The following is a 12,394-nucleotide window of genomic DNA, read 5'->3' on the forward strand; positions in this document are numbered from 1 at the left end:
CTAGTGATGATCAATTTAATAGGAAATTTATTGGAACAGACTGATGTGGTTCCACATGTCAAATGATGGGTTGGATGGGGACATTATTTAGTTTTTAACAGTCACAGCCACCCAAACAAAAAAGGAACCTAGAAAAAAATTCCTAAAATAATAAGTGATTTAGAAATAAGACTAATTTGATAAACAATTTCTGCTATGGCTTATATCATTTAGAAAGCAGTCTTATAATAAATAAAAGAAACAAAAAATGTAAACTGTATGGTTAGTTTATTTAGAGAATCAACTTTAATAGAAATTTAAAACTTTAAAAGGAATATACTAATTCCCTTGACTCTGTCAGCCGTTAACTATTTTGAATATCATCCTTGTAGATGGCATTACCTATCTATAGAATTGTGCTAAGAATGAACTATAATGAAGTGTGTGTCCAGCACAAAGCAAGCACTCATTGAGTGTCAGTTATAATTATTACTATTATTATTCTGTAATAATTATAGGCAATATATGCAAAAGTCATTTGAATGGAAATCTTTCCGTTCACTCATTCATTCCTTTTTACGGAGCCTCTTAGGGGAATGAATGTCCTGGGAAACGCATGTCGGCAGAGCTGGCTTAGTGGCGCCCGGCCGGGCACGTCCAATACCCCCCCTGCTCCACGGATGACCCTCTGAGTCATCACCATGTGCTTCCTTTGCTGTGACATGTGCAGGGGCAGCTGCAGTTCTGGCTGCCCGGGAACTCTGACCACAGCAGACTTAGGGAGGCAGACACAAATGCGGGGAAAATGAGACGTACCTGAGGACGGGGCTGACCCCAGCAGAGACTTTCAATCACGGCTTCAAGGTCTGGATCCAAAGCTGGGGCCCCTGGGCTCTGGGGTGTCCACTAGCCAGCGGAGCACGGGACATCACGGTTACGCCTCTTGCTAGTGCTCACGTCCCTAAAGTGTACTCACTTTTTGGGGTTCCTGGTGCCCAGAGTCCAGTACTGGGCCAGAACACTCTTTTCCTGAGGTAGTAGCTTCTTGGCCTGGAAGAAGGTGTGATGCTCGACACAGGATTTCCACAAGTTTTTGCAAGATCGGTAATTTAACATGTTGAAGGCCACAATGTGTTCCCTGGATTCAGTCTGGGAGGAAAAATACAGCACAGGTTTCACCTGTCAAGTCTTAACAAGCATTTACGCCCGTGTCGGTGGTGACCAGGTAAGATGTGACTGACAGAAAGCAGAAAACTGGCTTCAAAATACCTTGGGCCACAAACCAGCTCTTTAGGAAGATTCAAAGGCAGGATTTGTTAGCCAGGATTTGTTATGAGTGTGATAATAAAGATCACCAGTGTCTATTCTTTATTACCTGCGGTGCTTCCTGCACACTTTTATTATGCTGGAGAAGATAATCCAGAACAGCCCCTCCTGCCCTGGCTACACTTTGCAGATGAGGAAAATGGAGAAGTCAGTTAAAACACAAGGGACATAGTGTTGCTTCTCAGCAACAGAGCCCATGCTTTTAGTCACCTCACTTGCTTACTTTTCTAAGTTAGATATGTCTAGAATAATCAGATCAGGGCCTAGTGCATTTAATACATTCCAATATTTGCTCAGGAAAAGTCTTTCTTCTTGAACAGATCTCTCTCCCATCAGATGATAGGAATTTTGGATTTCTCTATTTGCCTTCCTCAAAGCACATAAATTCAGCACTCATGTCCGATAACCATGTTAATGATTGGCTTCACCTTCATTACATGTGAGCTCTGATTTTCTACTTTCATGGGAAATTGTCTTGTTACACATTCTCCTGCCACCTCGAATCTTACAATGAGGGGTCAGAGGACCATATTCTAATTCTAGTTTGCTCTGAGCTGTCATGTGCTCATTTCTAAGAGTTCATTTCCATGTCGAGTTTTAAGTAGACATTTTCCTTGAAAAAACTGGAAATGGACACTGCGAAAGGCCGTAAGTGAAAAACATGTACCATAAGACGACGTGTGGTCTATAGGGGACACAGCAGCATCTCGGAGTCATCACAATCCAGGCTCAAATGCCAACTCCCTCACTTGCTGACTGTGGGAGCCTCCCTTTCCTCGCCTTGAACACCCACTTCTCTATCCAGTAGATACCCCCAAACGAGCAAGGGACTCCTCTTATGATACACACACGAGGCCACAGTGCATTTCAAACCCTTCCAGGGAAAGCAGTGACCTTGCTGACATCTGCTGCTACTTGGTGGCAGACTCTGCCAAATGCTTTGACCAAAGCTGTTTAATACATAAAATTAAAATCCTCACGATTCCTTGATAATTGAGCATCACTGCATTTTTGGAAACCAGATAACTTGGTCTAGGTGAGGTCAGGTAACTTGTCCAGGTAGTAAGCAGAAAAGCTGGGACCTGAATCCACCATCTCTGACTCCAAACTACATTAATCCTCCGATCAGATAAGCAGAGTGAATTATCTAGAGAACTTCTAGATCCTCCAGATTGCAAAATCCATTCTCTGTTCACCAGGCCATGCTCTCCCCTCCCTGCTGCACGTAGTAAGGCCAATTGCGCTCAACCCTGAGGGACTAAGAGCTGAGCTGATACAAAATACTAGAAACAAAGCAAGTGTGGATAACTCACCTGTTTTTGTCGTTGATGTATAAAGAACTTCTTCCTTTTGAAAGAAATTTTTAGAATGTTCACCCTGAAACAAAACACAAGCAAACGCATCAGTGACTGGCCAGGCCACAGCTGCGGTCTCTGTGTGTGTCCTCTACCCATGATGACTGGGGACTCTCAGCTTCCTTAGTTTACCTCTGGGTAGAAAGGATGGCGGGCCCATTGCCTTGACCAGATACTAAATAGCTAAATGAAGCTCAGTACCTTATATATATATATATATATATATATATATAAGGGCCAGTTGGATTATGATGCAGCTTTTAAACTGCAAGAAATATGGGCCACGCGTTCTCTTTGCCTTAAGCGTCTTTTGTGACACCGGAGCTCTGTGTGAACTGGAGTGGACCTGGGAAGACAGCTGAGAGCTGTGTGGGGCAGCGGGAAGGACAGACAGAACAGCTGGGCAGACCCAGAGCCACATCCCAGCTCCATTCCTTTTAACAGCTATGTGCCAAGAAGTTTATCATTTGCATCATAAGAAAGTAACCACCACCATTAGCTGAGCATTTTTTATATATCAGACCCCCTATTAAGACCTACCTTCCCTGCACCCAGCCCAACCCCGGCCTTCCCTGTGCTGGGTTCTCTCGTCTCAGGACCTGCCCACACGCAACTCCTTCCGTCCAGAATTCACTCCCTTGGGCCGAGGCCCAGTCACTCCTCAGGCCCTGTTTAGGGCTCACCTCCGCGGGCTCAGGGCCCTTCCTAGTGCTGCCTGCACTTATCACCCTGGGGCCACCGCCTGGCCCCCTCCCATCTGTGGGTCCTGCACCAGGGGTGGGGGCAGGCCTCCATAGAAGCGGCTTGATTTTGCAAGGCGAGGTGACTGGGCAGGTCTGTGTGGGGGACCCAGGCAGGAGGGAGGCAGAGTCCCTGCAGGCGCTGCTGCAAGTTTCTATTTACAAACCTGCTTCTTCTCATCATATGTCTATCTATAAAGTGGCCCCATGGGAACACAGTGTTCCAAATGAGAGTCTAGACCTCAGGCTGCGGGGCCTTAGGAGGAGACAGAGCTGGGTCCAGGCGGCCTTAGGCCTCTGGTACTGGGGACACCCCTGACATCCGGGAAGGCCTGGTGAAGGGAAATGAGGCCTGTGCCCACTGCACCCCTAACCCCTGGCTCACCCTGACCTTGGTCTGAGCAGACCAGAGAACTGCCCCAGCTACACCCCAAACCTGGGGGCACTGACGTGAGCCAAGCTGGGGTTTTTATGATGGGTCTTTTAATAGAGGGGAAAGAAAGGGCTGATTTTACCGGAAAGAGAATTTTTTTGTTCTTGTTTTTGGGAAATAAATACATTGTAAACTCAATATAATAATCCATGTCAAGCAAGGGTGTGTCCCATTAAACATTTTTCCACAGATATAATTTTAAACAGTGGAACTAAAGGACAAGCTTTGGAGCCAGACTAGCTGGGTCTGAATTTCAACCACAGCAGTTACTGTGTGAGCCTGGGCCAGACCTTACTTAACTTCTTTGTGCCTCAGTTTCCTCCTCTGTGAAAACAGGGATAACAACAACATCGCTCTCACGTTAAAATGAGAATATCAAATAAAGTAAATAAATAGGATAAATATATAATAAAAGCATAAATATACAAACATAAATGGAAAGTAAAATCAAATTAAAGTGATTTGGACAGAGTAAGTACTCAACAAATATTATTACTATGAAGATTCTATAATTTTATTTACTTTAACTTGTTTATGGTTTTCTTTCTTGCTGTTATAAAATAATGCTGTGATGAATATCTTTGTATCCCAGTTGATGAAGTTCTACATCGCCAAGTTCAGGGAGCAGACTGAGACTCAAGGATAAGACCCTGCAATGCATATGACCTGGCGGCAAATCTCCTCTCATCCCTTTCCGTAACCCCTTCCTTGCAGACCCTGCTTTGCTAAAACTCCATGTTCTTTTACATATCTGTGCTTCTGTTTCTGTCTCCTATTGCTTGCAGTGCCCACACTCTCAACCCACCCCGCAAATGGACCGCACTCCCATTCTGAACATACCATGCGTATAAAGATGATATTGTCAAAATCAGACTTCTCTTTAACAAACAGTTCAACTTAAAAAGTAGCACCTGACGGTTGCATTGTACACTGCTGGCATACAGATGTTTTCTCTCCCCACCAGGTCCGTAAGTCTACAAGGCAAGCACCCTGCTACATGTGTCTTTTGGATCCTCTTAGTGTTTAGAAAAGAGCCAGACAGTTGGTAAAAGTTCAATTCATAAGTGAGGAATGGAACTGAAAATACAGCTCCTGCTCAGCTCTTCTCTGAATTCCAGCTGGTGCACTGCCCAGAAAGGAATCCTCAATTCTAAGAGCTGCTGTATTGCTTAAGTTCATGTGTCAGTTTAGCCAGGTGATGGTCCCCAGTTGTTTGGTCAAGCAAGCTCTGGCCTGACGGTTACTGTGAGGGTATGGCATGGATTTAAATCATCAGCAGGTTGATTACACCTATGGTCATCGAGATCAACTGAGGAGACTCAACAATGAGAAGAGTCTCATCCAATCAGCTGAAGGCCTTAAAAGGAGACGCGATGATCTCAGCAGTCAGAGGGAAGAATTTGCATCTCTACTTCAGCTTCTCCTGGAGGTTTCTCTAAAACCTTCCATACAGAATTTGGACATGCCCATTCGTTCCCCACAGTTGCATCAGCCAATTCCTATTAAAAAAATCTCACAACATTTTCATAATACATGTACACATGTAAATGACAGATCTCCTGTCGGTTCTGATTCCCTAGACAACTGACTCATACAACTGCCTTGGGTCACTTTACCCACCGTGTTTCCCAAAGGTCCCCCGAACTACAGGGCGGCTGGAGAGGGGATGCCGACGAAAATCAAGCTCTGTAAGTTTCCCAAGTCCTGAATCTGGATTGAATTCAGAGGTCAGAGATAAACACTCAGGGAAACTCTCTACCCACTTCTTTAGAAATACAAGTTTTAAATCAGAACATTACTTTCGTTCAGCATATTTTTAAAGCATGATTCAGAAAATAATTAGAACTGGTTTGTACTTACCAAGGATAGAAACTTGTGCAAATATATTTTCGGTACACAGCAATGCCTGCGGAAGCGATTCCAATCATTAGATCTAAATTGTGCAGATCCTGTAAAGAGGAAGATCTCAGATTCACAGAGCTTTACAGTCATGCTTTTGCCCAGAGGTAACTTTACAGTGCCCACGCTTTTATAAATAGCAAAATGTATAAGCTTCAAAGGGGAAAGCATGACTGAAAACAGGCAAAAATCCTCACTTAACAGATACTTAACATCCAAGTATTCAGCATCAAATTCTCTTAAAGTGAACACACACTGCCTGACAGCAACTGGATTTCACTGCTTGAAAGACCTTACCGGAGAAGCCCATTCATTCTACACAGTCACTTAAATGAAGATTCAATTTTAAATTTTTCACAATTAGTATTAGATCATCATATTAAAATCATAAAGCTCTGCTCCAACACACTATACAAATCTATAGTCCCATTTAGCCATTATGACACAATGGTGAAAATTTAGATATGTAGAACTGCTGACCGCAAATCCAATTTAGAAATAAATAGTTCATGTACATTCAACCTATTCCATGTTTACTAAGAGCCTCTGTGATAGATATTGCCACAGACACTGAAGATACTGAAGAAAGATACAGTGACTCCACGTTGCTTTAAATCCTTCTGGGAACAAGGTGGGTATAAGTGAATAAAAATTTAAAATAAAACAGTTCCTACCCTTGCGTTACTTACATTCCTATTTACCCAATTAGAAATTTCAATTACGAGGAAGGGGTAAGCTTGAGTCACTTGAGGGTGAAGGCCTGCCACTTAACTAGCTGTGTTATCTTGGAGTTTCTCAGTCTCCACTTTTCTCTTTGTACAATAATACTCTCAGAGGGTTTTTATCAGGCTGAAAGTAGAGAAGGAAAGCACCTAATACAGGGCTTGGCATGTGGAGCGTCTAGAATAGGGTTGGTGGGTGGTGGGTGTGTAACAAACATTCATGTCCCTTTGCCCCTCAAGAGATGGTGGGACAAATCATTTGCAAACAGAGAAATGAACATGGGGAGTTACAGAAACCAGCCAAAGAAAAGTGGAAAGTCCTGAGAATATTTATTATTGGGAGGCCAACTGAAATCGCACTGCTTTAAGCAAAATCAAATTTGCATGACAAAGAGCAGGGTTGCATTGAAACACGAATCTGTGATAAAAATATAAGGAAATACGAAGCAAGGGGACAGAAGGACACATTAGCAAATGGCATGACACTGAGTGCATAATGAAGAAACAAGTGAATGGTCTGGGTGGGGCAGCAACCCAGATGCCCAATCTCCCAGTTCCGAGGTCTTTGCACGGACAGTTACTGCTCTGTAAATTTCCATGCCCAATCCCACCTCTCCCAGACCCACTTGCGTGGAGAAGGCAGGGAGGGCCACATGACTCGTTCTGGCCCACGTGTGGTGGTCGGTAGGGATGGGTGACTCTTCTGGGCTGAAGCATTTAAGAGCTGAAGCACAACCCTCCAGCTTCCCCTTCCCTTGCCACAAGCCTGGAGGCCACAGGTAAAGACGGTCAGCTGGAGATGGAAATGGCCTAGACTACTGAGTCTGGCATGCAGGAGGGCTGCCCTGGAGACACGCCTGGACTTCGAAGGGCTGAGAAATAAACTCTGTGGTATCAAGCTATTGTGATTTAGGGGGCTTTAATGAATGCAGCATAGCTTAGTGTATCCCAGCTCCCTCCTTCACTAAACTGGACTTACACACTCAGAAAATGGATTCATACACATATATATATATTTTTGCCTCTTCAACCATAATATGGAAGTCTTAAACACACACACTTGTTTTTAGTCCTTCTGACCCTCCAAAAAGAAAAAAGCATTCAAATACAAAGGTACAGAGGAAAAAAAGCAATAAGATAAATAATCAGCAAAACTCAAGATTACTTCATCAACCTTCCGAATCTCTAGAAAGGATCTTCTGTGTTTCATCAAAGTAAGGTTTCAAACTTTCAGACATTAAAATTAAAAAATAATTTTGAACCAATACATACCCTAATCAAAGTAAGGTTTCAAACTTTCAGACATTAAAATTAAAAAATAATTTTGAACCAATACATACCCTACCACTGTGCAGTTCCACTCCATAGAAGTCAAGGGTTCGTGCTATGTTGATGTAGCAGGATTCCGCCTCAGATTGTTTTAGACCACTAAGACAGGAGAGAAAACACAGAGTTCACTCAGCAAACAGAGGAAGTTAAACTCCAACTTCTTTAAATGATACAAGTCTAGGAAATATAATAACCTCTTTACACAGTTATTAAATGCCTTCTGTCGTTAGTTTTAAAAACAATCTAGCCTTAAATTCTATTAAACCAGGTTTTTCTTTCTGTCCACTGAATTTGACCTCAACCTCCAGCTTCTTTATTAAATAATACTTCCCACTTAGTGGGCTCTCAATAGTCATAGAAAACTGTCACCTTTCAGAATTCCTGCCCCCCTGATTCCAAGTTGCTCCATTAGTTCTGTCTGCCCTTATCTCTTCTTTTTGGCAGTGGACACAAACTTCCAGATGTCACCGGCCTGGTACTATTTTAGGATGTTGGCCTCTCTCTGAGGGGGAGGGATTCTGGGAAGGCGGTTTGGCAGAGCCTTTGTAGACGGTACACTGGCTCCTTGGCTTTTGTCTTTATGGCCTTCCCAAGAGGCGTGTGGTCCCCGGGGAGCTGGCCTTCTCAGTGGGGGGGCCCTCATGTGACCCAGACTGAAGTAAGCTTTGAGTACGATAAGCAGAGAGCAGCGGAGGCCAGAATCAGGCATATTTTTCAGGCATCGAGGCTTACTTTTATTTTTTAGTCTGAGGCAGCTGCTGGACTAATGCCACCTAACTGCAATGGAGGCAGTTTCCTCAACTCTCCCTGAAACCAGGAGAGCTTGGGACTCACCCAGCCTGTCCACATGTCATATCCACCCATCTGTCTATCAGATGATACCTGAAAGAATAGCTTATTTTACTAATTGTCTGAACTGCTGAAAGGTTTGCCTGGCAGGGTCCATTTGTGGTGCCACCTGATTTCAATATTCAATATAAGCATTTCCTTTAGAAGCTAACCAGTTTCAATGACATCCTGAAATGGAACGCAGCAACCATGAACTCCAAACCCTAGTTGATTTTATACTTTGCTGAAATGCTGGCTGTGCCAAATACAGCTGCCATCCTAACAGTTCAAAGCTTCAAAAACCTCTGACATCTTGAAAGAGGATTCGTAAACAAAAGGAAGAAGGCATATCAATCAAAAGGTGAGGCGATGTCTAAAAATACCCAGCTTGAGTTCCCGAAGTAGGCCACCCCAAGCCCCCCTCACCTGTGCTGCTCGTGGAGCGATTCCACCTTCGTTAGGAAATCATCACTCTGATCTGGAATAAACTGACTATCGGAAAGATAGCCGGAATGGTGCGTGGAGGAATCGTAATCTCCGAAATGAGCTGGGGAGACAGGACGGAGGAGAAATCGCAATTAGTTTAGCATTTGTTAAATCCCATCTTCTCTGTTCCTCCTTCGTCCCCTCTGCTCCTTCTCCCTGTCTATAGGGGTCTTTCGGCTCTGCCCATTCTAACTTTTTCATGTTGAAAAGGGGTGTTGACGATATGGGATGGGGGATGGAACGAGCGGATGTTCTCGGAGAGGGAGGCCTCTCTGGGTTCCGGGACTTTTCTGGCCTAGGAACCCTCTGGAGGTTATAGGTTTCAGGAAAGTAATCTTAGTACATGAAACTTATGAGGAGTCTCACAATGCACAAGGTATTCTTTAGCGTTAACAGGAAGATGTTAGTTGGGGATTGGCAATCCGTGGCAATTAGCAATATCTAGCTGAAGCTAGCATAAGAGTAGCCTCCAGAATAGCTTCTCAACTCCACTTGAACTCTCCCAGCCACTGATACCTTATTTTGTTACATTTCTTTTCCCCCTTTCAGTCCAGAAGGCATTGTCCACCCTACAGTGCCAGGGCGAGGCTCAACTCTGGGAGTCATGTCCCCCATCCCAACCTAATTCTTGAGGCTACACAGGGAGGAAAGGAGGTGTCCGTGTTCAAAAACGAGGTCCTACTTCCAACCCCAGACCTCATCCACACTCTGTGGTCAGCACAGCAGCTTGCACTCATATCCCCAGATTAAAAGAAAAACTCCCCCCGTGTGCCAGCCACTGTGCAGGCTCTCCCTGTGGTGCCCAAGCCTATCACAGCACTGGACCCACCTGCTTTACAAAAAGGCTGCGGGCAGGAGGGAGGCCGTGCCCACCTGACCACTGTTTACCTCCAGACCCACCGCCTGGGATTCGGGGACGTGTGGAAGAAAGGGAACCAGACTAGGATGTGCTCAGAGGTGCTGAAGAGTCAGGGGCCCGGTAAGCCTGGTGGCTAAGTTTTCAGGAGAAAGGATTATTCTCACGGGAGGCCGAAGATAAGACAGATGCTGGGGCTGTTGGGGGACTCACACAGGGAACCTCCAAGGGGAAGCGGTCGGGGACTTGATGGATAGACTCCCAGGCCAAGTGCCGGTGGCCCTCCCCTTGAGACCCTTCACTGCAGTCTATGGATGTGAATCACTGATGTCTAAGACGTAAGGGGCTCTGCTGAGCATCGTGCAGTGCACACCTGAACAGGTGTATGTGAGCCTTAAGGACTCAAACTACTTGGGAGCCTGGATTGTCAAAGAGACAGAGAAAAAAAGACCCCAGGTGAGAAGCCAAGGATGTGGCTTGTCTGCTTTCCTTCTCCAAGACTTAGTTTTTCCATCCGTATAAAGACAGGGTAAGGAAGAGAAACTCTACCTTTGATGGGTGATTAATCTAGTATTCCATTTGCTTTTCTTAACAATTGGAAAACAAAAAGGCTTCAATTCACCTTTTTCTTAAAAATATTAACCTTGATCTTTCTAAAGATCTTAAATGAATTCTTTAGGTAGCTAGCTAGCTTCAATGCCAGGAGGCTTCCAAGGACTCTCACGATTGTTCCAGGGTACCGATTTAAGAAGGGGGACTTCTAAATCCAATGACTGCTTCTCTGTTAGGAGGACAAGGCATGGTGAAAGCTGCAGGGACAACACACAGCCAATCCCAGAGGGGAAGGGGGCGAGCCAGGTTGCAGCTTAGGTGAAATGTGCTGCAAAAGTTGAAAGTTCAGATGCCTGAGTCCTGCCTTTCTCTATGTCCACCTGGCTTTGTATGCCCTCACCTGTCTCTGCGATCCAAGCAGCAGTGAAGGGCTCTGTCTCCTCCTTACAGGCGTCACTGAAGGTAGGGAGCAGATCGGGGCCCAGGACCAGGCCTGGCACACAGTAGGTGCTCAGAACTGACCTGCCCAGAGGCTACTGTATAGTTCAGATCTATATTTCTGAAGTCCCATCACCTGGCAGGACAGAAAGCCCTGTGATCTACGCAGGTTGGTTGGGGCTAAACCATAGACCGGTAGGGCCAGCCAAATATGGCCGTGTGACGTGAGCCCAAGGGGCGAGGTGAGTTTGTGTATGGTGCACTTACAGGAGGTAACTTAGATGCTCTGATTCCGGGTCCCCACGGAGGAAAGCTCATTAAAGTCTTAGAATCACCGAATCCAAACTCCTCCTTTCAAAGGGGAAGAAACTGGGGTCCAGAGAGGAGATGGGACGCATGGCTACCACGGAGCCATTTCTCAGTAAGTCAAGACCAGAGCCCAGATGATATGTGCCCTGCTAGTGCCATGTCACCAGTCTGCCTGCCTGCAAGGGGCCTGCCGGCTGCTGCTGGTCACTCGCTGATAGCAGCGGTCATGTCCCCAGAGGGCAACCAAATGCTGCAAGGGACTTCCTGAGCCTTAAGGCAGAGTCCTGTTAAATTTTACTCCATTGTTTTCATTGGCTCCTGGAGAGCTTTCTGGATCTTGATTGGTCATCTGTCATATTAGTCAACAGTCCCAATCACCATGCCATTCTGCAAACATAAGCAGTGAGGTCACCGCTGTAAGCAAGTCTCTGACAAATGTCTTGAACTGAATATACAACCAGTGAACCTGCCCCCTGTAGGGTGGTTTTCCCTTTAAGAACTTCAAGTTGCTACTCTGTGCAATGCCCTGCGCTCACCACTAGGGGGAAACAAAATCAAACAGTCACACAAACTTTAGCAAAAGCACAGTGTGGTTTCCACACTGCTCTCAATTACATCATCCCACTTGATGCTCATTATCAAGCAGGGCCAGGCATTACTTTCATCCCCAATAAATAGATATTGGAATTGAGACTCTGGGAAGAGACTTTCCCACTGTTGCTCAGCTGGGAATTTGGAGCTGAGATTCTGACTCAGAACCCATAGCTTGTCTACTACACCACAAGCCCCAAACTCCCTGACTTACAGTTTTCCTCTTGGCAGGGAAGATGACACATGCAAAAGTTAATCATAGCAATCATAGCAGAAAGAAAACTAGTGCTTACGTGGGAGGTGTCTTTTCATTTCTGTGTATTCTTCTGGCTAGTATTTCATGTTTCGTAGCAAAGAGAATATATCCCAGTTGTCCACATATGTGGCATCTCAGGCTAGCAAGCTGTGTTCTGTTACGAAAGCCCTTTATTCACCCAGCTCCAGCTACTTCTTAAGAGGCATCATCCCTTGGAGGTTTTCCTGGACAACGCTCCAAGCAGGACAGAATTGCGTCCTCTTGGCACAATCTCATTGCTAGCCTTACTTGTTCT

General features: G+C 45.1%; 1 protein-coding gene across 10 annotated transcripts in view; it reads right to left on the bottom strand.

The window, feature by feature from the left end:
• Window positions 1–12,394, bottom strand: part of PTPN3 (protein tyrosine phosphatase non-receptor type 3) — a 183,320-nt gene that overhangs the window by 45,996 nt on the left and 124,930 nt on the right. For 8 of the 10 annotated variants that reach the window (XM_077141515.1, XM_077141493.1, XM_077141486.1 and 5 more), the window contains 5 exons: window positions 9,038–9,158; window positions 7,795–7,882; window positions 5,694–5,782; window positions 2,619–2,682; window positions 956–1,128 (listed from right to left, as the gene is read on the bottom strand). In XM_077141515.1, coding sequence (XP_076997630.1) covers window positions 956–1,128; window positions 2,619–2,682; window positions 5,694–5,782; window positions 7,795–7,882; window positions 9,038–9,158 — 535 coding nt within the window. Of the gene's footprint in view, window positions 1–955; window positions 1,129–2,618; window positions 2,683–5,693; window positions 5,783–7,794; window positions 7,883–7,977; window positions 8,105–8,152; window positions 8,598–9,037; window positions 9,159–12,394 lie in introns of those variants that run through there. The other 2 variants (XM_077141542.1, XM_077141549.1) reach the window with 2 other exon arrangements.

Source organism: Tamandua tetradactyla, chromosome 2, assembly GCF_023851605.1.
Source record: "Tamandua tetradactyla isolate mTamTet1 chromosome 2, mTamTet1.pri, whole genome shotgun sequence".
Taxonomy (NCBI): Eukaryota; Metazoa; Chordata; class Mammalia; order Pilosa; family Myrmecophagidae; genus Tamandua; species Tamandua tetradactyla.